Source organism: Lissotriton helveticus (assembly GCF_964261635.1).
Source record: "Lissotriton helveticus chromosome 1_1 unlocalized genomic scaffold, aLisHel1.1 SUPER_1_unloc_35, whole genome shotgun sequence".
Lineage (NCBI taxonomy): Eukaryota > Metazoa > Chordata > Amphibia > Caudata > Salamandridae > Lissotriton > Lissotriton helveticus.
The window spans coordinates 103,659-127,825 of NW_027611676.1; the positions used below are offsets into that span (position 1 = coordinate 103,659).

The window sequence follows — 24,167 nt, forward strand, 5'->3', positions numbered from 1 at the left end:
TGCTTGACATCGAGACACACTCCGTCGTCACCTCACCACCGGCGCTCAATGTCGAGACACACTCCGTCGTCACCTCACCACCGACGCTCAACGTCGAGACACACTTGGTCGACGGATCATCACCGGCACTCGACTTCGAGGCAGTCTCCGTCGATGCCGCACCACCGGCGCTCGACGTCGCAGCATCCTCCGTCGTCGTCAAAGCATCGACTCTCGACGTCGAGTCGTATGTCTTCGACTTCTCAACACCGAAGTCTGACGTCGAGGCAAGTCTCTCCATCTGAATCCCAGAGGTGTTCGACGTCGAGCCATAGATCTCCGCAAGGAGAGGTTCAACTAGCCTCGGAGCAGCTTCCATCATCGGTGTCGAGGCCGGTCCTGCCCAGGTCCACGTCGACCCAGAAAGCTACGATGTCAAGTTTACCATCTCCATCGCCAGGTCACAGACAGCCGTCGCAGCAGAGATCTCCACAGTCGGCGTTGGCGGCAGAGGGAGAGACGACCTCAGGGAGACACTCTAGGTCTACTGAGCATTCTCCTGGGAGCAGGAGTCTTCCTGCTAAAAGGAAGACGGGTCCAGCGGATGAGGCATCACGGAGTCGCTCAAGATCCCGGTCTAGAAGCCTTTCCAGAGAGAATTTGCCTCCAGTGAGCCTTTCATCATCTTCTTCAGGCTCTCACTCTTCTCACCGGAATAGATCTCCAGATGTAGTGATATATTCCTCCAACAGTGAGAGGTCCAGGCATTCTCCTGATGGTTCGCTGCATGGACAGAGGAGATCACCCCCACCAACAAGTTTGCCTGTGAGGAGAGATACTCAGAATTCGCCCTCCATCAGGTTGTCACCAAGATGGTACAGGCCTCTCCATCACAGGGCGCCAGACAAGGAAACAGCAGCCAGGCTGGCAGCAGCTCGAGACAAACCAGTGTCCAGGCCCAGAGAACAATCGCGCACCCCGTTGTGCTCCAGCAGACGGAGGTCCAGGTCTAGGAGCAGAAGAAGGGAACGCAGATCTCCCACTTCTTCCTCTTCCCCTACTCGATCTCATAGGGATTATTCTCAGACCTTGACGGACAGTCCTCCATCCAGAATATATCCCGTGGATGACATCTTTACCTTTCAAGACATCTTGGGCAGAGGGGCTCTTAAGCTGTGTGTTCCCATGACAACGCACCAGACCAAAACCTCAGTTATTTTTGAGACTTTGCATCATAGGTCTGCGCCCAAACCTCTGCTACCCTTGGTTCCGGGGATTATAGAACCGGTTATGGTGGTGTTCCTCACGCCAGCGACAATAAAGGCCGCTCCAGTGAGGATTCTCAAGAAATATCGCTTGCCAGAGGAGGATCCACTCTTCCTCAGAGGCGTTCGGCCACCAGACTCGGTCATCATCGCAGTGGTGAAAAAATCTCATGCTGTAGCTTCCTCCTCCACAGTACCTAATGTTAGGGGAGAGCAAGTCGCAGGATTCATGTGGAAGAAGAGTCTGCAACACCTCAGCCTCACTCCTGAAAGTATCCAATGCGATAGCGCTTTTCGGCCGCTATGATAGGTCCCTGTGGGATTCTCTGCAGCGGTTCATCGAGAAACTTCCGCAAGAGGACGAAAGGACTTTGAGGAGATTCTCTTGGAGGGCAGCCAAGTCTCCAACCAAATCATCAGCGCTGCAGCGGAAGGTGCGACCCTCTCAGCGCATGGCTATGCCCTCGGAGTGTGTGCAAGAAAGTCTTCCTGGCTACGTCTTACTGCATTGAAACCAGAAGCTCAATCCCGGATCTTGAACTTGCCTTTTTCAGGAACATCGTTGTTTGGGGCAGGTACCGATGAAGAGATGCAGCGGATAAAAGCATAATTAGACCCTCTTAAAGCTGTGGGGATTGAAAAGAAAAAAGAGTTTCAGAGGAGGTTTCGTCCCTACAGTAAAGTCTCTTCCAAGCAGAGGGTTCAAACCCCTCAGTGGCAGAAGGGTCAGGACCAACAGGGGCAGCAGAAGTCTCAATATAGAGGCAGGCGTAATTCCAGAGGTGGTGGAAATCAGCGCCAGGGCAACAATTCCAACAAAGCCCAATCCAAGCCATTAGTCCTTCCTTCCCCCAGCGCCGTTAACCACTCCAGTGAGGGGAAGCATCGCGCATCATATGGAAGAGTGGCATACCATTGCAAAAGATCGCTGGGTGTTAGCTACACTTCAGAATGGATACTGTCTTAATTTCCAACAACGGCCTACACCCGTTCCTCCAATGCCAACATCAAGTCATCAGCTGAAACTTCTGAAAAAAGAAGTGGCTATCCTTCTCGAAAAGTCGGCCATCGAGAGGGTGCCAATCTCTTAAAGGGGGAAAGGAGTGTATTCTTGATATTTTCTAGTCAGGAAAAAGGGCCAGAAAGCAGAATACAGACCCATTCTAGACTTGAGAACACTCAATCTGTATGTCAAGAAAGAGAGGTTTTGCATGTTGGCGCTTCATCAAATATATCCGCATCTCACGAGAGGAGATTGGATGTGTTCGCTGGACCTACAAGATGCATATTTTCATGTGCCGATCGCTCACAATCACAGAAGATTGCTTCGGTTCCGGTTGGGGACCTCTCACTTCCAGTTCAAAGTCATCCCGTTCGGGTTGAAGTCAGCACCTCGAGTGTTCACGAAGTGTGTCGCAGTGGTAGAGGCCGCTCTACGCCGCAGGGATGTCTTCGTGTACCCATACCTGGATGACTGGCCGTTGAAAGGTCCTTCCCCAGACAGTGTAAGAAATCAATTTCTGAGCTGCATCGACCTCTGCCACCGGTTGGCTCTGCATGTGAACTTCAACAAGCCAATCTCACAGCCTACTCAGAAGATACATTTCCTAGGAGCTCTGCTAGACTCCGAGGTAGGAAAAGTGTTTCCTTCGGAGAAGAGACAGTGTTCCATAGTTCAGAAGTGTCAACTGGTGCTTCGCAGCAAGGACCTAAAGGTGCGAAGGATTGCCTCCCTGCTAGGGTCGATGGCATCCTGCATTTTCCTGGTCCCGAATGCCAGACTACGAATACGTCCTCTTCAGCAGGATCTGGAGGACAAGTGGGACCAACAGTCAGCATGCTGGGATGACAAAATCACACTGTCAGACGCAGCACGGGCATCCATTCCTTGGTGGGCAAAGAAGAAAAATATGCAGGTCGGAATTCTGTTCCATCAAACTCCTCCTGCCCAGACGTTAATCACAGATGCATCTTTGCAAGGATGGGGAGCACACATGGGTCATCTCCAAATGCAAGGTCTGTGGTCCCTCAAAGAGCGTACTTACCACATCAACATGCTGGAGTTGAGGGCAGTCCACTTCGCCCTCAAAGCGTTCCTTCCCTCGATTCAGGACTCGTCCGTGTTAGTACAGACGGACCCCACAATCACAATGTACTACCTGAACAAGCAGGGAGGTACACGCTCACGGGCTCTTTAGCTGGAGGCCCAAAACATTTGGCATTGGCTCCTGGCTCGCAATCTATCAATCACAGCAGTCCACCTCCCAGGAGAACAGAATGTGACGGCGAACGCTCTAAGCCGGCATTTCGAAGACAGAGAAGACTGGGTTCTTAACGACAAGGTTGTCGAAGACATCTTCCAGTCTTGGGGTCGTCCCACCATAGATCGCTTCGCGGACGACGAAAACACCAAATGCCGAGACTTCACCTCAAGATTCTACCGCCCAGGGTCGAAAGGGAATGCCCTTTTGATAAACTGATCAGGTGAATTTGTGTACGTCTTTCCACTCCTTCCGCTGATCCCGAAGGTGGGGAGCAAGCTGACGAACTCGTACACAGCGATGAGCCTCATCGCCCCGATTGGCCGAGACAATGGTGGTACACGGACTTTCTCCATCTGTCAGTGAGCCCGCAAAGGAAGCTGCCATGCAGGCCCGACCTGCTATCCAAGATGAAAGGGAGGATTCATCATCCCAACCTTCCGTCACTGAGCTTGGCAGCATGGCTCCTGAGGTCATACAATACGGCCACCTAGGACTTCTGCAAGACTGCATGTCCATATTAAAAGAGGCACGGCGTCCTTCCACAAGACATTCTTATGCATGCAAGTGGAAGCGCTTCTATATGTGGTGTATGCAGAACGACTTATTGTATCTGGCTAAAGCTGGGTTGAAGTTTAATTCTATTAAAGTGCATTTGGCTGCGATAACAGCTTATAGGCGATCACCTTCCCAACCTTCTTTTCTTCCAGTTGCAAGCTGTGAAGGATTTTCTGCAGGAGTTCGAAAAGGTTTATCCCCCAGTGCAACCTCCGTCACCCCCCAGGGAGGTGAACCTGGTGCTATCAAAATTGTTGGGTCCACCTTTTGAACCCATTTATAAAGCAACTTTGCAGCATATTTTGTGGAAGGCTGCTTTTTTGGTAGCAATCACGTCGGCTCGCAGGGTGAGCGAAATTCAAGGTCTCTGTGCCAAAGAGCCTTACACAGTGCTCTGTCTGAATAGGGTAGTGTTGAGAACACATCCTTCTTTTCTACCTAAGGTGGTGTAAAATTTTCATGTAAACCAGACCATCTCTCTACCCACCTTTTTTCCCAATCCCTCCACACCAGCTGAGAGGGCATTGCATTCTTTGGACCTGAAAAGAGTTCTGAAATTTGACCTTGATAAGTCCAAAACTATACGTAAGTCTGATTAGTTATTTGTCAACTATGGGTCGATCAGACCAGGTTATGCAGCCTCGAAACGTTCTATCTCAAGGTGGATAGTTTCTTGTATTAAGCTGGCTTATCAGTTGGCGGAGAAGACCCTGGGTGTTTTTCTCCCAAGGCGCATTCTACCAGAGGGAAAGCGGCTACTGCGGCTTTTCTTAATAATTTGCCTATGTCTGAGATTTGTAAGGCAGCGACCTGAAATGTATATGTAAATGTAAATGTTTTTGTGCTTGTATAGTGCACAGCTACCCGCTGTGGGTTTCCCGGCGCTTGTACGAATACCGCAAGGGAACCCTTCCTAGCTTTCCCTGTGAAGTGTCCACTCCTGGGCACCCCCATGTTGCAGACCAGGCATCCCTTGCGTTGTGGGGGCCGTTGTGGAGACTAAGCAAGCTATTGCCCAGAGTTGCAGCCTGGGACCCATGATCAGAATAGGCACTGAGGCGAGAATATCCGGTCAGGGGAATTAATGAGCCCGAGACCCGCCGTGGCAGGAATCGAACCCTGGTCCCTGGCCAGAGCTCTGCATCGAGGTCTGCCTGCTCTAACCATTGAGCCACACTTCTCCACCTGAAGGTCCGTCCATACATTTACCAGGCATTATTGTCTAGATTCAGACGCTAGAGCAGGTACCCAAGTAGGCCTTGCGGAATCTGTTTAACAGCTAGCTTGGCTGTTACAATTGTTTTGGTTGGGTCATGTTTCTTCTCATTTGCCTGCTGGTGGTTGGTTGGGCTTGCTATTCTAGTCAGTGCTTATGACTATTGATGAGGATCCCCTGGAAGAGAAGGATAAGTTACTTCCCTGTAATCCTAGTTCTCTTCCAGGGGTATCCTCATCAAAGTCATAAGCAACCCAGCCGCCTCCCCAGGCAAATGAGATATGACTATGTGTTTCTAATTCATTGTTGAGCCCTGTCTTCAGGGTTATGCAAAGAACAACTGACCTCACTGTCACCCCTGAGGCATGATGGGAAGCCAGGGGTCATGGCTGCCTTAAAGGCACGGTGCCAGTTTTATTTGTTGAAAATGGTTTAATTTTCTATGCTTTTGCTTTACAATGCAGCCTATGGGCTAACAATGTCTATTTATTAGCAATTTTCATGATTTATGAGTATTTTGCTCATTAAACCACAGAGTTCAAGGGCCATTTGACCTAATGTGTTTTTTATTTCCTTGCTAATTCAGTACATGTATGAGTAATTACATTGTTTAGCCTCAGTTTTGGGGCTGCATTGGTGTGAGAAAAAATGATATATGTGCATACATATATGAGGAGCTAGTTATATGGGATTTACATATATATTTTTATATTATTTCCAGGGTCCCCGCACGTGGGCGGGAATATTCATTGCTTATGACTTTGATCAGGATACCCCTAGAAGATAACCCCTGGAAGAGAACTCAGGCATCTAAGTCTCTTCCTGAGACACATTTGCCTAAAAAAAATGGGTCTCTCGTCGTCGATGAAGACTTCCGTTGCCACTGCTACGACAACGACTTCTACCTTCTCTTCTCCTCAACCTACAATGATTATGCTGTCGGCGTCCTCTCAGTTGATGTTTGTCATGGTGTCAGTGAAGCCTCGCCCGTCTGCCACCTCCCTCACTTCGTTGTCGACGAAAAAGAGGTATGTCTCCAGTAAGTCGCCGACGGATGCCTCCTCGCCGACGAGACGGTCGATGGCTCTCAAGGCTCTACCTGCTTCGTCAACAGATGCCTCGTCGACGGTTGCCTCAATGACAGCACAGAAGCCTTCCCTTACGTTACTTCGTCGTCGACCGCTGAGTTGTCAGCGGCATCCTTGGTTCCACCTTCAGCTTTGATGTCTCTAATCCCCTTGAACTCTTCAGCAACACTTTTGCCGCCTTCAGGAACGACGGATGTTTCCCTACTTCAACGTAGGAATTCTTCTTTGGATCTATTGCCAATTCAACCATCTCCAAATCTTCCTGTGGAGCTTTTTGACTATGGGGTTGATAAGGAGGATTCGGAAGAGGATGACAGGTTCCGTGCTGCTCGTACTCCTTTGGAGCTTCTTATCAAATGCCAAGATATTGATGATGACCAAGGATATGATTATTACCTTGAGCCTAATACTCAACCACCACTTGAGAATCCAACAGTGCAGATGCCCATGTCTCTCATCTCTAATTTGCAACATATGCTTGATGACTACTCCCGCTGATTTCCTCCCTCGGAGTCGGCCTGATCTGTCCTACAGACGCATCTTCCTCTGCCTTCATTGATCATCGAGCCGCCACCTCCGGTTTCTCCGGTGGCATCAATGTCTCATCACCCGGAGGACGCACACACCACTGATGATGACAGATAAAATGGGGAGTTGGATGATAGAGCCCTCCTTACTGAGTGGGACAATTATCAAATTCAGACTCAGTCACCTACCACTCCAATTCCTGTTGACTCTCCGTCAGCTGACATAGGTGGGTTTCATGTTAATGGACAGGGAGTCCAAGAGATTCCAACTTCCTAGAGTCACCAAGGAATACGACTGTTTCTTGTATGATTCCAAAGATCAGCCACGGAAACAGGTTTGGGCTATCCCGATCATTGACTTAATCTGGCAGGACGGTTTGAAGGTCATGAAAACCCTGCTTCCATTCCTGCAGTCCTGCTACGCCTGGATATGAAGTACAAGGCCCCGGATGATTCCCAGTCTGTCTTATTGGTCAACCAAAGCCAGATTTGGTTATCTCCCAGGCAGCACAACGTCGTGCCAGGAATCCCTCGTCTCCATTATCTGCTCCTCCTGATCAAGATGGCAGACACCTTGATTCCATTGGAAAGAAGTTTTCCACCATGGCGGCAACTACTTTCCGGGCGGCTAATTCTCTTGCTATTCTAGGCCAATACGACAGGCAAATGTGGTCAGACATTTCCCCCATTTATTGATGTGCCGCCGTACTGCGGCGTCCCCAGTCCACAGTCCCTGCCCGGTAACGTCGGGTTTTCACTCAGAGCCCCCTCTCTGCCTCCTCCAGCAGTCACCAGTACCTTGTAGTCCGAGGATGTCCTGTGCGCGCAGCCGCGTCCGTTTTGGTTTTCGCCGCCTTTATTCTGTGTCTAGGAGCAGTTCTTGTCGGGTCATCTGTATGCCGGGCCGCCGTGAAACTTTAGTCCCCGGCTTCCGTAGTGCTGTTAGGCCCTGGTTGCACTGTCTCGTAGCCGCTTGAGTTTTAGGTGTCTGGAGTAGCGGATTGCTTCACCGGGAACCAGAAGATCTCCCGTTTTTATACAGCCGTAGCAGCGCCTGCTGAAGTCAGGATTATTGTGCGGATTGTCGGGGAAGGTGCCCTGCAGTCACAGAGCTATGCTAGAACGCGGCTATCTTTCTCGGCCGGTAGCCACGCCGGGAAGTGGTTTTTTATTAGTTTTTTTTCTTTGTTCCTTGTTAGATTCATAATTACTTATCCCAAATTAGGATGAGTTTGTCCACGCTTTTTGGCTATTCCGCATACAACACCTTGGTGGAGCAACCTGGAGAAATTACCGTTACAGAAGGCCGTTGAGTTTTCTTTAGACCTATCTGCTGGCTTAGCAAAGTTGCATCATCTTCTTTTTTTTTTCTTTTTTATCTCTCTCTCTAAGCTCCGGGGCACTTAGAAGCTGTATCTTTCATTTGGCTTATCTAATAAGAGGAGGAGCTGATTTACATTGATCAATGCACTTTGTCCACCTGTTATAATTCTGTTGAGGCTTTCTGATCCCCTGCATGGGACCAAGTGATGATGTAATTTTTGCCTGTGGACTGTGGAAAAAAAACAAATAATCAACACATTTTTGACATATATCAGGTGGCAGGCCAAGGCTCCTCTGTGCTCTGCAGCAGCCGCCGCACGAGCAGCACTAGCAGCGCCTTAGCACCACGGTGCTGGCAGCGGCCGTTCCTGCCTCCATCGCAGATCCGTAGAACTTAAAGCGCCCGTATAACAAGACACGGGTGAAGCGGGAACCGGTCACAAAACAAACCCTGGCAGTCGCCCCAGACTCCGATCCGCTTGCTCGTCAAATCCTCCTCGGCTCTAATCGATACGCTCTGCACTCAACACCGAATCACAGGCCGACAACAACTGTGAACACCAACAGAGGGAAGAATTGTGTGTTTCCCCCAGTTAGTGAAAAAAAAACAGCATATGTCTTGGCTGCTTCTGCTGCACCCAGAGTCTTATGCGTCTTTTCAGTCTAAGGTTTCTGTCTGGAAAAAGATTGTGTCCTGGTTTTCTGCACCCAGTAAATCCAGGTGCAGAAAAACCTAACAACTAATGATCAGGTGGAATAAAATGAACACATGAAAGTACGCCTTAATTTCATTGCCCTTGATTCACACTCTGGACCATAGTTGAGGGATAGGTCTAGGCATAATCCTCACAACGCCCAATAGATTTGCTTGAGGCAGGGGCCAAAACTCAAAAGTCAGGAAACCAGATACAAGTAGGTGGTAACTCAGGGCAGGGGAAAACGCCTGTTGCCCGTGGAGGAGTCATTCCCTTCCCAGAAATCTGCATTACAAATTAATTAATAGTGTATATGTTTTTAATATCTGTTTGGTGCCAGTCCATATGACTTTCATATCTGCCTTTGGGATTCTATGTTGCAACTCCATAGGGTACATGTATCCTTTGTGAGCTTAATAAAATGTTGAAAATTCTACAAAACCTCACTCCAACATCCAAGTACTCTCATGCTACCATTCTACACTCTGCACTGTCTGAAAAACAGCTCAACATTTTCAAAATTCTGCATTGATTTGGCTTGTAAATTATATTTTTGGAAATGTACATGTATTAACTATTTAATTTTAATACTATAGGTGATTGAAATTACGGACGAAGAAAGCAAGATTTAGAACTAAGCAACTGAATGTCAGTGGCATGAGAAGGATTATTTTGAAAAACTGAAGGACATCCAGCATTCTACGTTTAAACAATTTCCAAAAATCTAAGTGTGGCGAGGAAAGTACTATACCTGTAAGTGAAGTCTCTAATTTTGCATTTCATTAACCCAGAGCAAAGTCATATCTGTGAACACAGCATCAGAAATAATGTAGAAAGACCGCTTCAGCATCCTTATCTGAAATATTATCAGAAAGACAAATTGCCTCAGCATGACAGAATAACGTTCATCTAAAGCATCTTGTAATTCTAGAGAGGAAGCACACACTGCATAAAAGAAAGTTACAATAAAAGGTTTCTTCTGGATACCATCAAAGAAAAGACGCTGAAAGAAGACTCCGAAGCTGACACGTTAACAACCAAAAGATTGGAAAAACACCTTTGTTCAACAACCGTTTTTAACCAGTTACGCAAGTTTGAGACTATCTGCCTCGGGACCTCGACCCACTCTGCTCACTCTGGCGAAAACCTTAAGAATTCACCACTTTATTGTGTTAATGACCATCTCAGATTGTTTCCTTTTTATTGTGTACTGTTCTGTAATTCTATGTAAATCGCCTCAACATTATCTGTTGTGCAGGAATGATATGTAAAACTGTTAAATATAAAAATGGATTAAAGGAGCACCGTTGCGCTATATCTAATGTAAATAAATACTCATCCTCAGAACTACAAACCTTAACCTTACCCCAAACATAGAAAGGATAGAAGGAACTGATGTTCTGCGACTAATCATCCACAATAGTACTCTGCACGCTCTAACGCCCTCAGTTACTGCCATTATACCAGTGCAAAAAGGTACTTATCAGTTTAATCATTAAATATCAGACTAACACCTTATTACTGCATTGCTAAGAACCTATACAAATAGATTTGAGAAAAACTTCAGTCACAAATTAAGTTGATGCCGGAGAGGCTATTACTTAAAGACTATTATCTGTTAGAAAAATTTCAACAGGTGTTACAGGACTGCTTCACGACATTTTTTGCTCAATTCAAGTGTTGAGAAGATTACACACAATTTCTTTTAGAGATAAGTGCTGAACATTATCTAAACAAGCCCGACTCTAAAATCGAGGCAAAATAACCGAAGTTAGGGAAAAAAGTTACCAAGATACAGCCATAAATCTTATCTCACCGAATTTGACAGAATGCACACAGGGGAAAACCACTCTCAGTGCAAAGTATGCCAAAAAAGTTTCAGCCGTAAATCTTATCTCACTGAGCATATGAGAATCCACACTGGGGAAAAACCTTATCAGTGCTCTGAATGTCAGAAAAGGTTTAGTATCAAACTGAGTCTATATCGACATGAATTAACCCACTCTGGGGAAAAACGTTATCAGTGCTCTGAATGCCCAAAAAATTTCAACCAAAAATCTCATCTCACTGAACATATGAGAATCCACTCTGGGGAAAAACCTTACCAGTGCTCTGAATGCCCAAAACATTTCAAACTTAAATCACTTCTAACTGCACATGTGAGATTCCACACTGGGGAAAAACCTTATCAGTGCTCTGAATGCCAGAGATGTTTCAGTGACAAAATGAGACTCACTAAACATACACGGACCCACACTTGGGTAAAACGTTATCGGTGCACTGAATGCGACAAATGTTTCAGTGAAAAAAGCCATCTCACTCAGCATATAAGAATCCACACTGGGGAAAAACCTTATCAGTGCCCTGAATGCCAGATATGTTTCAGTCAAATAAGCCATCTCACTCAGCATATAAGAATCCACACTGGGGTAAAACCTTATCAGTGCCCTGAATGCCAGATATGTTTCAGTCAAAAAAGCAGTCTCACTGAGCATATAAGAATCCACACTGGGGAAAAACCTTATCAGTGCTCCGAATGCCAGGTATGTTTTAGTGTAAAAAGCCGTCTCACTAAGCATATAAGAACCCACACTGGGGAAAAACCTTATCAGTGCTCCGAATGCCAAAAATGTTTCAGACAAAAATCTCATCTCACTGAACATATGAGAATCCACACTGGTGAATAAAATGATCAGTGCTCTAAATGTCAGAAAAGATTCAGAGGTAGAGATGGTTACAAGTGCCACAAGAAAACACACCATCAAAATAATCAGTTCTCCGAATGCCAGAAAAGCATACATTTTAAACTCAATCTCACTCTACATGAGCAGACGCACACAGGGGGAAAACATTACCAATTTCTGTGAATGCCAGAAATTCCTATTTGATAGGCACAGCCTCACTAACCATAAGCGACTCCATACTGATGAGTGCTCTGAATGGCAGAAAAGCTGCAGAAAAAAACGCTATCTCACCACGAGAAACTCCACACTAGAGAAAATCCTTATGCCAAAAAAGGTTGAATCTGAAAGACAGTGTTATGCTTCATGAGAGATCCCACTCTGGGAAAAACCTTATGAGTGCTCGAAATGCAAGCAAAGTTTTGGGTACAAATTACTTCTCACTTGACATGAGCGAACTCACACGGGGGAAAAAAGCCTTATGTGTGTTCTGAATGTAAAAAAATATAAATAAAAAATATTTAAAAATGCTCAAATGTCAGATAAGGTTTAGTCTTGAATACAATGTCATTTCACATGAGGGAATTCACACTGGACTAAAGCCATATACAGGAGGGGAAAGCCAGAACCGTTATACTCAGAAAGGAGATATCACTAAATATGAGAAATACATCCACACCAGGTGAAAAGTAAGGCGTAGCTTGAGTTGCAGAAAAGCTTCTCACAACCTGACTTTACATGAGAGAGCACATATTGTAGTTGCAATAGAATTCATCAAGAAACTCTTGCAGGATAACTTAGGCTGCCCGCATGCAACCTCCAAAGAAATTTCAGGCCTGGAAATATTTTTAATTGCAACAGAATCCACAATTTGAGTATCTGAAAGTTACAAAACTCTCAAGGTCTTTACTTTACACAGAGAAGTGTTAGTGCTTGCAAAAATCAACTAATTGCCCAAAAAATCACAATAATAATGTCTTAAATTTTACTCCACCCAAAAGGTTTCTACACACCCTTGTTTCTTAACATATGACTGATATCTATTTTTTCATGATAAGATTCAGCCTATGCGGAGTTCCTCAGTGAGGAACTCCGCAAAGTGACTAAAAAACTCTGGCGGTCAACGCGGAGTTCCGCAAGCAGCGGAGTGCGTAAGGGTCATGCAGTTTGTGGTGATTTCATCCCATGTCGGAGGATCATTTGGCCCTTCTCTTCCAGGAAGCTATGGATCTCTTTGTCAAACGCGTCCTTGTGCCAGAAGTAGGTCGGGGTTGCTACTCCCACTACTTCTTGGTACCCAAGAAGGACAAAGGCCTGCATCCTAGCTTAGTCCTCAGGGACATCAACCGCTTTCTCCGAAAGGAGAAGTTCAAGTTGTTAACCTTGGCTCAGGTCTTGTCTGCCTTCGAACCTGGAGATTTGATGGTAGCGTTGGACTTGCAGGACACTTACATTCACATCCCCGTCTTGCCTGCCCACCGGCATTACCTACGGTTCACGGTAGGCCACATGCATTTTCAGTTTACCACGCTCCCCTTTGACCTTACCAGCCCCCCCTCCCCCGGGTGTTCACGAAAGTGATGGCGGTGGTCGCAGCTCATCTGCGCAGATCAGGGGGTTCCAGTCTTCCCCTATCTTGACGACTGGCTGTTGAAGGCCCCCACCTCCAGACTACGACGGGCTTCCTGCATTTGCTGGGGTTCTCAGTTAACGTGCTGAAGTCGCACCTGATTCCATCCGATAAGCTCCTTTTCATCGGATCGGTTCTGGACACAGCACAGTTTTGGGTCTATCCTCCCTAGCAGCAAGTCCAGGATATTGGGGCTATGATACCGATGTTTCAGCCTCCATCCCGGTGTTCGTGCCTCCTGCATCCTGCTGCTGCATCATGCCAGATGGCATATACGTGCTCTGCAGTGGGACCTGAAGTTCCAGTGGGAGCAGCACCAGGGGAATCTTTCCGATGACGTTCAGATTTCGGAGGGGACTGCAAGTCAGTTGCAATGGTGGTTTACGAACCAGGATTGGGTCAACAGCAGATCCTTCTCCCTCCCCCAACCTGAGTTCACAGTAGTGACGGATGCGTCACTCCTGGGTTGGGGCAGCCATATGGGAATGGTGGAGATCAAAGACCTCTGGTCTCTGGCGGAGTCCAGGCACCACATCAACCCTCTGGAGCTCCGGGCGATTTGTCTTGCACTGAAGGCATTCCTTCTTTCTGTCAAACGAAGAGTGGTGCAGGTGTTCATGGACAACACCACCGCCATGTGATACTGCAACAAACAGGGCAGGGTGGGGTTGTGGACCGTATTTCAAGAGGCTCTTCGCCTTTGGACATGGCTGGAACATCAGGGCATATCTCTGGTGGTTCAACACCTGGCATGTTCCCTGAACGCCAGGGCGGTCAAACTCCGCCGCTGGTGCATGATGGATCACAAATGGCATCTTCACTCGAAGGTCATGCTAGGTCTCTTTCAGTAGTGGGGAGAGCCTTGATTTGATCTATTCGCCACCGAAGAGAACGCTCAATGTCAGCAGTTCTGCGTGTTAAAGTTTCCAAAGCAGCTCTCGCTCGGCGACCCTTTTCGTTGTGAGTGGAGTTGCGGCCTCCTGTACCACTTCTGCCAAGATTGCTGAAGAAGATCAAACGCGATCAGTTCCAAGTCTGGTACCCCGAGCTCTTGAGCATGGCCTTCGATCCTATTGTTAACAGATTTCTGAAGTGCATTACTCATCTCTTTCCTCCTTCTCCTTTCGTAATGCCCTAGTGGGAGTTGACCTCACTTATCTTATGTGTGCTCCTTTGAGCGCCTACATAATTATCCTCTTTGCCTCCTTAGAAGACTAGTTTTTTGCTTGCCATCACCTCTGCTTGCAGGATGAGTGAGCTTCAGGCTTATCTTCCAGACCTGCCTTTCTTGCTGTCCATCCGAACAAAGTAGTCCTCCGTGTAAGCCCTCTTTTCTGCCCAAAGTGATTGCCTCTTTCCACATAGGTCTGACCATCAGATGACCTACCTTCTTCCCACCTCTGCTGTGTTTTTCTCTGCCAGGTGCACAACATATAGACTGTTCCCACACTTTCTGTAGTATGCTTTGTTCTGGGCAGATAAACTCTAATCCCCACTCTACTTCTATCCTCGTGTTAGTGCAGCCCGATGTAAACTGTAATTGTAATGTATTTAGATTTACATAACACTTACTACCCCATACGAACTTTGAAGCGCTTTTTCGACGAGTAGCACACTACTCTAGGATCCAAAAATGATTAGTGGTGAATTAGTATAGGGAAATATAAAATGTATATGAGAGCTGGACATGTTGGTCTGTTAGTTGGGTTAAAAAAGATTGTGGGGGGATAGAAGAGGGAAGGTTTTGCATTTATATAGCGCTTGCTACCCCTGATGAAGTGTTGAAGTGCTTTTAGGCGAGTAGCATGCTACTCCAGATCCCAACAAGATGAATAGCCAGATCAATTATGGTGGGGAGGTTGTTTTATTGTATACACACAACTGTACAAAAATTAATAAAATTCCGTTGTAAAGTTGTATCCAAGAGGCAAGTATAGTCTCTGATAATAATGTATACAATACTGATAAGTTTTAAGTTGGCTTGCCATCAAGACTGATGCCCCGTAATGTTGATGCAAAGTCATCTGTGCTGGAGTATCTTAGACTCTTGTTGAATTGTACCATCCACCTTGTAGGTACTGCTATTTGTATCAGGTCCACGTTGTAGGCAGACACAAACGCCAAAATTGTGCACTATTTATATTAAGCATAATAAGCATAATGTAAGTGATCAGATGACAGTAAGCACTGTACCAGCTGTATTAGGTGCTTAGAAGTAGAGTGACATAGAGGGCAATAAACACTCACTAAATATTTTTTATTATTATTAACAGTCCTCATTAGACCATACAATTCAATACGATGTACAAATAGCCCATTGGGGAACAGTTCAGGCATCATCTGGGGATTACACATCTGAGAAACACAAGTGTCTTTCATGAATACAAATTGACTCCTCCTCCAAGGACTGCACTGTATTATTGACACGGGCAAAAAGGCAAACAAGCAGTCAAGAGGCGCATTGATTGTATACCCCCCACCTGACAGGATGGTGACAGACCCCAACCACCTGCAGGGGAAACGTGCCACCTCACTTAATAGCTGCCAGACGCTTTACTATGTAAGCAGACTGGTGGTTTACAACTGCGCCTACGTTGGGGCACCACATGTTTTTTCCAGCATAATCTGGTGTGCTCGCCCCTGTGTGGGATGATAGCACCCACTGAAAACTGCACAGTTGTGTAGTCTGGGACAGTGCACCTTCCATGTAATTCTGAACTGGGCCTTTAAATACGGTACTATTTTGTGTGCCTATTTAATTCAGGTATACAAAGAATGTGGTACTACTTGTATACTAGGGTAGGACAAGGAAGATTGAATTTCTATGGTGGCAGAAATGTTTTTGTCAAAGTGCTTTATGCCCTAAATACTCTCCCGTACCCTGAACATAATGAGATTACGTAGAATACACCTCTGCGTGCCTATTGCTGCCATTTGTATTTCAAGACCAGTGATTAATGTGGCTTTATCAAGTTTAAAGCCATTAGGCGTTTCCGACCTGTCTGATACTTGCATATGGAAAAGATGGGTCATTTGAACCTAAAGATAGATAAACATATTCATAGGTCACAATTTATGTCTGCATCTAATATAAAACTGTAAATTAGGAGAGGTGATAAGTGAGAAGTTAAAAGGCAGCCGCTAATCGAGCTGCATTTGTACATAGGCCTTCCTATATTATGATATCTATTCCTGCTTAAGTCTTTAATTGTAATGAATACTTTAATACCCAGGCATGAAGTCATCGTCGAGCTGTTTAGATAATCAACCTGTCTCGCCACTTCTTCCCCACTGCATCCTTAACCAGTGGCCTAGCCAGTGTGTCCTGGGCCCGAGGCAAGAAAGGAAATGTGACCTCTGCCGTTTATTTGGACTGCATAAAACAGCAATAATCATTGTTCTGTGGGCCCCTCAGGCCTCTGTTCGAACTGTGACAAATTAAAACTAGCATGCATATAGAAAGGGCAGCCTTTGGCCAAAATAGCCATTTTCCCTACCCATACCTTTAACACATCTTATACAAAAAATGCTAATTACATTTCATCCGGAAATAGTCATTAGCGCCTACTCATAACCAAATGCCACTTAGAATTGTCTTTCACTTAAAGCTTTCAAAGCTATATTAATATAAAAGCAGTATTGAATTTTTTGACGTTGTGTACTCTTACCAAAATTTAAAGCATCAGCTTTATATGACACATCATAGAAAAAAGGAGTTGTTTATATATACTAAACCTCCAGAAACGTTTGATTAACCAGTTATAAAGTCACGTCTAGCTTAGTTAGTTTATAGTCTTCTTTTTTTTATAGTAATTATTTCACATTTTTACTGAATATGCATGGCTAAACACTTATAAGGTCCCAAAGGCGAGACCTATTAGCTATGACAATGCTTGTTATTGATTGAGTACATTGAGCGGCAGAACTTTTGATTAAGTCCTGAAGAATGCTGCAAACACCTCTTTGGAGGGTTAAATGGCTGAACATGTTGAACATGTTGACCTCTTATTGACTCTAACAGTGCATATATATTTCTCCCACAGTGTCCTATTTTTAATCCTGGCCCAGGGGTGTACAAATAATGGAAACCACATACCCTTTAGCAAGTTTTAACTTTCACTCTGCTGCCCCCACTACCCTGAGCTCATTATTGTGGTATTTAGTATACCTTTCTCTATAACAAAACATGCCTGAACTCCTCCCTCTCAGTGAGGGGGTTGTTTCATGGTGCAAGGAGATTCCCAATAAGGAAGCATGCCAACTATGGTGGGTGAGGGAAATCGTCCTTTTAAAGGGATATTTCATCTTAGCTAGGTCTTCATTTGCAACAGTAATCCTCAGAGACCCAAGGGTTTCTTGATTGTGGTAGAAATGCACTTTTACCCCTTCATTGTACGTTCAAGCACAGACCATTGCATGAAATGTGATCTATGTAGAGAAAATACTCTGTGCACTGACAAAATGTGTTAAAATAACAGAAAGTTGATCATCGCAAATATAACTAGAATGTTAATTCTAGCATATTTTTGATACCACAAGGTATAAGAAATTTGTGGATCTTTATCTGATATCTTTATCAGTAAGTTATCTGAAATTATTGAACATAAACTTTTCCAAGTATTATTTCGAAAGATTAAGGAATTGGTCTTTTCTAAACTAACCCCAGTGCGTATGACTACAATAATCACCTCTCTCAAATTAATATATTGCGCTTGTTTTAGTGAGAAAGCTAAATGATCTAGGAGAAACCAGGAACTGGCGTCAGTATTTTTCTTAGGAAGCTTCAAGTTAGAGAGTGAAAACACTTTTTAGAATGCCCCAAAATTGGGATAAAGATATTTCAATATGTTTGACAAAAAGAATAGGTACATTTCATGACAATATTGAAATTCTGAACTAACAGGAACAAATATTTACACATTACAAAAATATTAGGTACGAAATTTCAACAATATAGGAAATACTGAGGTTCATGTACTAATAATCCATTTGGTAAAAAGTGGTTGCTTGTGGAGTCAGCACACTACTTTGTCTGTGATTGCTTTTAAATAAAGGCATTTTTAATGCACCCCATTTTACTTTCAGATTCACAAATGTCCCCTTGGGTTACTACCTCCTGTTACTGTTTTTCAGCCCACACATGGTTTCAAAGCTCAATACATACCCTAACGATGTGTTAAATATTCAGAAGGGAAACTATTAACATTCCCCTTCCAAATTCTGAATTGTTAAATGGGCTTAGTACATTTCAAAAAGGGGTTTAGCATTTGCAAACTCAGTGAATTACTGAACCAGTAGATTTTCTTAACAATAAAACATGGGGCAATTCTTCTCAATTCCCTCCAAATTAAGTTTGCTAATATTGTTAGTTGAATGATAACCGGTGCATGTACCTATTTAGTGTTAGTGTTGCTTCAGATCAAATAAAAACCATCACATATAACTCTTACACAATGCTTATAGACAGAATTTCTGACATCCACCGTTAATGTTTTGTAAAATATATTTGCAAATGTTGTCACTTAAACAGGAAAGCAGCTAATGCAGTCTCTGGACATAAAATTGGATGTAATCATAATCTTTAGATACATTTTCTGAGTTTCAGGAACAATGTGTGTCTTCTGGGTTTACTCTAAACCACTATAATAAACATATTCAATGATTTTAGATTTGATCTGTTTGTACTGGTTTCCATTGCGGACAATAATCTAGATTTAGACCAAGGATCAATTCCACCCATGGCTTTTAAAATCTATTTATCAATGATCTCTATTAGTGTTATCGCAACTAAAACTGTAATAGAACTGATCTGAGAGATGGACCTTCAAGTATTATGCTCAGTCAATTTATTGAATAAACTATGGAGTTAAAATCTGAATAGATTAGATCCACAAGCATTGCCTGACCAATGTATTTTACATCAATAGTTTTAAACCCACCTACCTGCACAGTTCTTCCAGCGCTCCGGACCTAGCGCTCTGATCCTTCCTGGCTGCCCCCTGTCCTGCACGCGACCCAGACCGCCTCCGCTGATCGCCCCCTCCCTGCCTGACTCTTGGAGTGGGACGGGCGGCTCCACCATCTTGGGCGGGTCTGGGCTCGGCGCTGCAGTTCTTTGGCCCCTCCCCCCTCGACAAAGTACTTTAGGCGGTCAGCTGTTCGCGCGCCTATCCTGCATCATCTTCAGATCTCCCGAGGCGTCTCCGGGAGCAACAGTGTTTTTAAAGACTTGACTTGTAAAATTTTAAACCCACCTACCTGCACAGTTCTTCCAGCGCTCCGGACCTAGTGCTCTGATCCTTCCTGGCTGCCCCCTGTCCTGCACGCGACCCAGACTGCCTCCGCTGATCGCCCCCTCCCTGCCTGACTCTTGGAGTGGGACGGGCGGCTCCACCATCTTGAGCGGGTCTGGGCTCGGCGCTGCAGTTCTTTGGCCCCTCCCCCATCGCCACGCCCCCTCATTCTCCTCCCCATGTGTCCCTACTTAATGGTCACTCAGTCCCGGCCGCGCAGCGGACGAGTGCAGCGGGCGCGACGAAGGCGCGCCGAAGTTGCGCCTAAGTTAAGCCCATCTGCGCCCGTCCGCGACGGGCCGGGACTAGGGGCCATGCACTCTGCCCCCTCTTTGGTGTATACCCCAGCCCAACTCACAGCTATTACTGCTGTCTCCTCACCTTCACCCTCACTTCTGCGGCATCTTAATACATTTGGTATTCTTGTCCATCCCCCTCCTTACCCTACCCCGGTCTTTCCCAGTCCCACTACTCCCTCTGTCGACCCTCTTCATGTCCCCTGTCCCTCTCTTGCCCCTGCCCCTACGGTAGCTTCCGCGTATTTGCTTAACACCCGCTCTGCTGTCAAACATCAGACGGCACTTTTCAACCTTTTGACTACTGATTCTCCTGATTTCCTTTTTCTGACCGAAACTTGGTTCACCACTGATTCTCTCCCCGACCTTCTAGCCATTCTTCCCGATACCTATTATGCCCTCCGAGCTGATCGTCCGGACGGCAAGGTCGGGGGAGGTGTGACGATGATCATTAGGTCGACCCTCAAATTTCAACTTCTTAATCACCCCTCCATACTTAACGTGGACTACCTGGTGGCCCGTTCTCTCAACCTTTCTGCTCCCCTCACTGTTGTCCTTGTGTACCGTCCCCCTCAATCCATGCCTTCCTTTGTAGCTTCCCTTCAGGACCTTTTGGCCACTCTTGTTGTCAACAACTCCTCCGTCCTTCTGCTCGGCGACTTTAATTATTGGCCGGGCGACCCTAGGGAAGACCTTCCCTTGAAAGATTTCTCTGTCACTCTCCAATGCTTAAACCTCACACCCTATGTATCAGTCCCCACCCACGTCCAGGGTCATACCCTGGATCAAATCTGGTCCTCACGCCCTATTGTTTCCTTTCCTTCCATATCCCCATGTGTCTGGTCGGATCATTTTATCATCTCTTTCTCTATCCACCTGGGAGCGGTCGACAAGCCCCCCCTTCCGAAAAACACTCTAGCCCGCAATTGGAACCGGACCGACCTTGACTCCCTTTCGCTCAGTTTGGTTTCCTCTGCTCCTCACCTTACCAATCTTCCCCTTGAATCCCAGGTCAACGCCATTGGCACATGGCTTTCTTCCTCGTGCGATCTAGTCGCCCCGCTCAGAAAGATCAAGGCGGTCCGCCCTTATGACGCGCACAAATGGTTCTCTCCAGAGCTTACAACACTCAAACTCGACCTCAGGCGGTCGGAACGCCATTGGAGACGGAACTACTGTCCCTCTCTGCGTGCCAAATACAAATCACGCCTCATTGAATATAAAAAAGCGATCCTAGTGGCCAAAACCGCATATTTCACTGAGAGAGTAGCTCTCTCGGCCAACAAATCTCGCAAATTTTTTTCTTTGGTTCACAACCTTGCCACCTCTGATCGCTCCACTCCTAGCTTGGTCCCCTCACAGTCCCTCTGTTCCTCACTTAATGACTTTTTTATCGACAAGATAGTGAGGATTAAGGCTAACATCCCTACTGCGCCTCAACCCTGTCCCACCCGTCCCTCCCCCCCTCCCTCTTCCTCCCTCGTTCGTTTCCCCCCATCTCCACTGATCTATTTCTAAAACTTTTGATCAAGGTCAAGTCTGGCTCTCCAGCGGACTGCGCACCAGCACGCATTCTTAAAACTCTTTTCACCAACTGTCCTGCCCCCCCTCTTGCTCTTCTTAACTCCTCTTTGGCTCTTGGTTCTGTCCTTTCTCTCTTTAAATCCGCTATAGTCCTCCCTATTCTAAAAAAAAAACGGTCTGGATCCCTCCCTCCCCTCTAAATTCCGTCCCATTTCTCTTCTTCCCTACCTCGGTAAGATCCTTGAAGCCTATGTCACCTTCTGCCTCTCCACTTACATAGAGGAGAACGGCCTACTTGCATCCCATCAGGCGGGATTTCGCCCGGGCCACTCCACGGAGATGGTGGTCCTCGCAGTTCTGGATGAGCTCAAGGGAAAGGCCGATTCTAACCTCCCCCAAGCTCTGGTCCTTCTCGATCTGTCCGCTGCGTTTGACACGGTTGACCACTCCATTCTTCTCGACCGTGCCAGCGCAGCGGGCATCCGGGGCGCGGCCTTCTCCTGGCTTGCATCCTTCCTTCGGGATAGGTCCCAGGCAGTTCATCTCCCCGGTTTCTCTGCCCCTTCCCGCTCAGTCACTTGTGGTGTTCCCCAAGGCTCCTCTCTGTCCCCCCTTCTTTTCAATCTTTATATCCATCCCCTCATCACCTCTCTTCTTGAGCTGGGGGTCTCTGTGTACAACTACGCAGATGACCTCCAGCTCGTTTTCGATCTTTCTCCTACCCCTGATTCTCTCCCCAAGCTTTGTTCCACTTTAGTTTTTATTTCTGACTGGATGAGCGCCAATCACTTGATGCTCAATCCAGACAAGACGGAACTTGTCCTCACTGGTGGTCCCTCCAACCCTTGGTCTCCTGCACACTGGCCCCTTTCTTTTGCCCCCCCCCCTGTGCCCGTCTCCTCTGTTCGCACTCTTGGTATTAAAGTCAGTCATGACTTATCCATGCACAGTCAGATCAGCTCCGTCGTGTCCTCCTGTTTCCTGTCTCTTCGTTTAATTCGGAAAATCTCACGTTTCTTTTCCACCGATGCACTCAAAACCATAGTCATGGCCCTTGTTACCTCCCGCCTTGACTATGGTAATGGCCTGTACGTGGGCATACCTGCCTACGAATCCCGTCGTTTACAGGCCGTCCAAAACCAAGCTGCTCGCCTCATCCTTTCCCTTCCTAAATCTTCTCACATCACCCCGGCCCTCAAGTCCCTTCACTGGCTTCCTGTCCGTTTCAGATCCTTTTTCAAATTGGCTTGCTTAGCTTTTCGAGCTCACTCCCGCTCTGCTCCCTTGTTCATCACTTCCCTTGTCTCCTCTCATGCCCCTAGTCGTACTCTCCGTTCTTCCTTTCTCTCTCTTCTTCATATCCCTCGTTTCCGTAAATCCAGAACGGGGGGCACCCGGTTTTCAGTCCTGGCCCCCCAGTTCTGGAACAGTCTTCCTCTCTCCATCCGTTCCATCCCCATCTATACCCATTTCCGCAAAGCCCTCAAAACTTTCCTTTTCTCCCTGGCATTCCCTTCCTAGTCTCCCTGGGTCTCCTCTGCTGAGTTCTGATCAGGTCCCCAGCGCCAGGAAGCCGCTTGGCCGCAGTGCGCTCTATTAAATATTTTATTCATTCATTCATTCATTCACTTATCAGCACATTTTTTCTAAGTACAATTCAGTCATCATCTATTTTTCGCGGACCTTGTGCTGGGTTTTTCAAAAATATGACATTGAAATGTCCAAAAAATCAGGAATTCTAGTTTCAAGCCTGGTCAAACCCTAATGAATGCAACACCAAAAGATGTCCTTCTGTTCCTACATTTTATTGTGCACCATGATTCAGAAATGGCATGTTTTTGCTTTCGGAGGTAACATTCTAAACATATTTATTGTTGTTGCCAGCTGAAAAATTATCACTAATTGGGAAGATAACAACAAGTGGTCTTGTGATGCTTGCTGGAATGGGAAGTGTTTAATCAAAAAGTGGATGGAATTCAAGTTTAGGAGACAATTTTACAAAAGTGTATGGATTTTGTATATATTTCAAATTGTTGATCTCCAAAATGGCCTAAATCAATAAATTGAATTGAAATTCAGGTTTATCATTTGAATTCTATTGTTGGAAAAGATGTGATTTTTAACCCCATGAGGCGGTTCCTTTCCAGAAAGCATTCAGGTTGTAATCATGAGTCAAATAATGCCGAGGAGGTTAAAATATTCAAATTGAATTCTAATTACATATGAAATGTTCATTGTTCAATATATTTCTTAGTATTTTAATGTGAGGAATTTATTGCTTAAGCAAAATAATTAGTATTTGTTTTCCTATATGGAGGAAGCATTACATTAATGAAACCACTGTATCCCACCTTCTTTGTTTCCTTTCCTGTTCTTTATGAACGTTTCTATTGTTGAACTTTAAAGATTGCCCGAAATTAGGAATTGTGTCTACATAACTTTGCTGTGATACAGTTTGTTGATTTTTATGTACTACTTTTGTCTCTTATGTGTATGGCAACTGATGTTCTGTTTTGCTTTAATAATCAGCTCATGTTTATTAGGTTTTATTATTCAATAAAATGTTTCAAACACAACAAATGGTAGTTGATATGTATTTACAACTGCAGCAGTTTTATTGTATGGGCAGTTTCAAAGGGGCCAAAAAATATGGTCTGCGGGATGACGGTGGACCACATTGGCATCATCAGGGAGAGGTTTGGGCAGGTGATCGGGGGTACATGTAAGGTTGGAAGTAAGGGGAACCAAACATGTACATTGTGTGGACTGTGACTCCTGGAGTTATTGTGAGGGATACCATGCTACCCTCTTAATGAATCCCCTAGTGATTA

At 45.7% G+C, this 24,167-nt stretch overlaps 1 protein-coding gene across 4 annotated transcripts in view; it reads left to right on the plus strand.

Moving 5' to 3' along the window:
* Positions 1-23,916, plus strand: part of LOC144805954 (uncharacterized) — a 53,865-nt gene extending 29,949 nt beyond the window's left edge. For 2 of the 4 annotated variants that reach the window (XM_078672415.1, XM_078672416.1), the window contains one exon: positions 9,509-23,916. In XM_078672415.1, coding sequence (XP_078528541.1) covers positions 19,696-21,330 — 1,635 coding nt within the window. In that variant the 5' untranslated portion in view covers positions 9,509-19,695 and the 3' untranslated portion in view covers positions 21,331-23,916. The remainder of the gene's footprint in view (positions 1-9,508) is intronic. The other 2 variants (XM_078672417.1, XM_078672418.1) reach the window with 2 other exon arrangements.
* Positions 23,917-24,167: the final 251 nt, after the last annotated feature.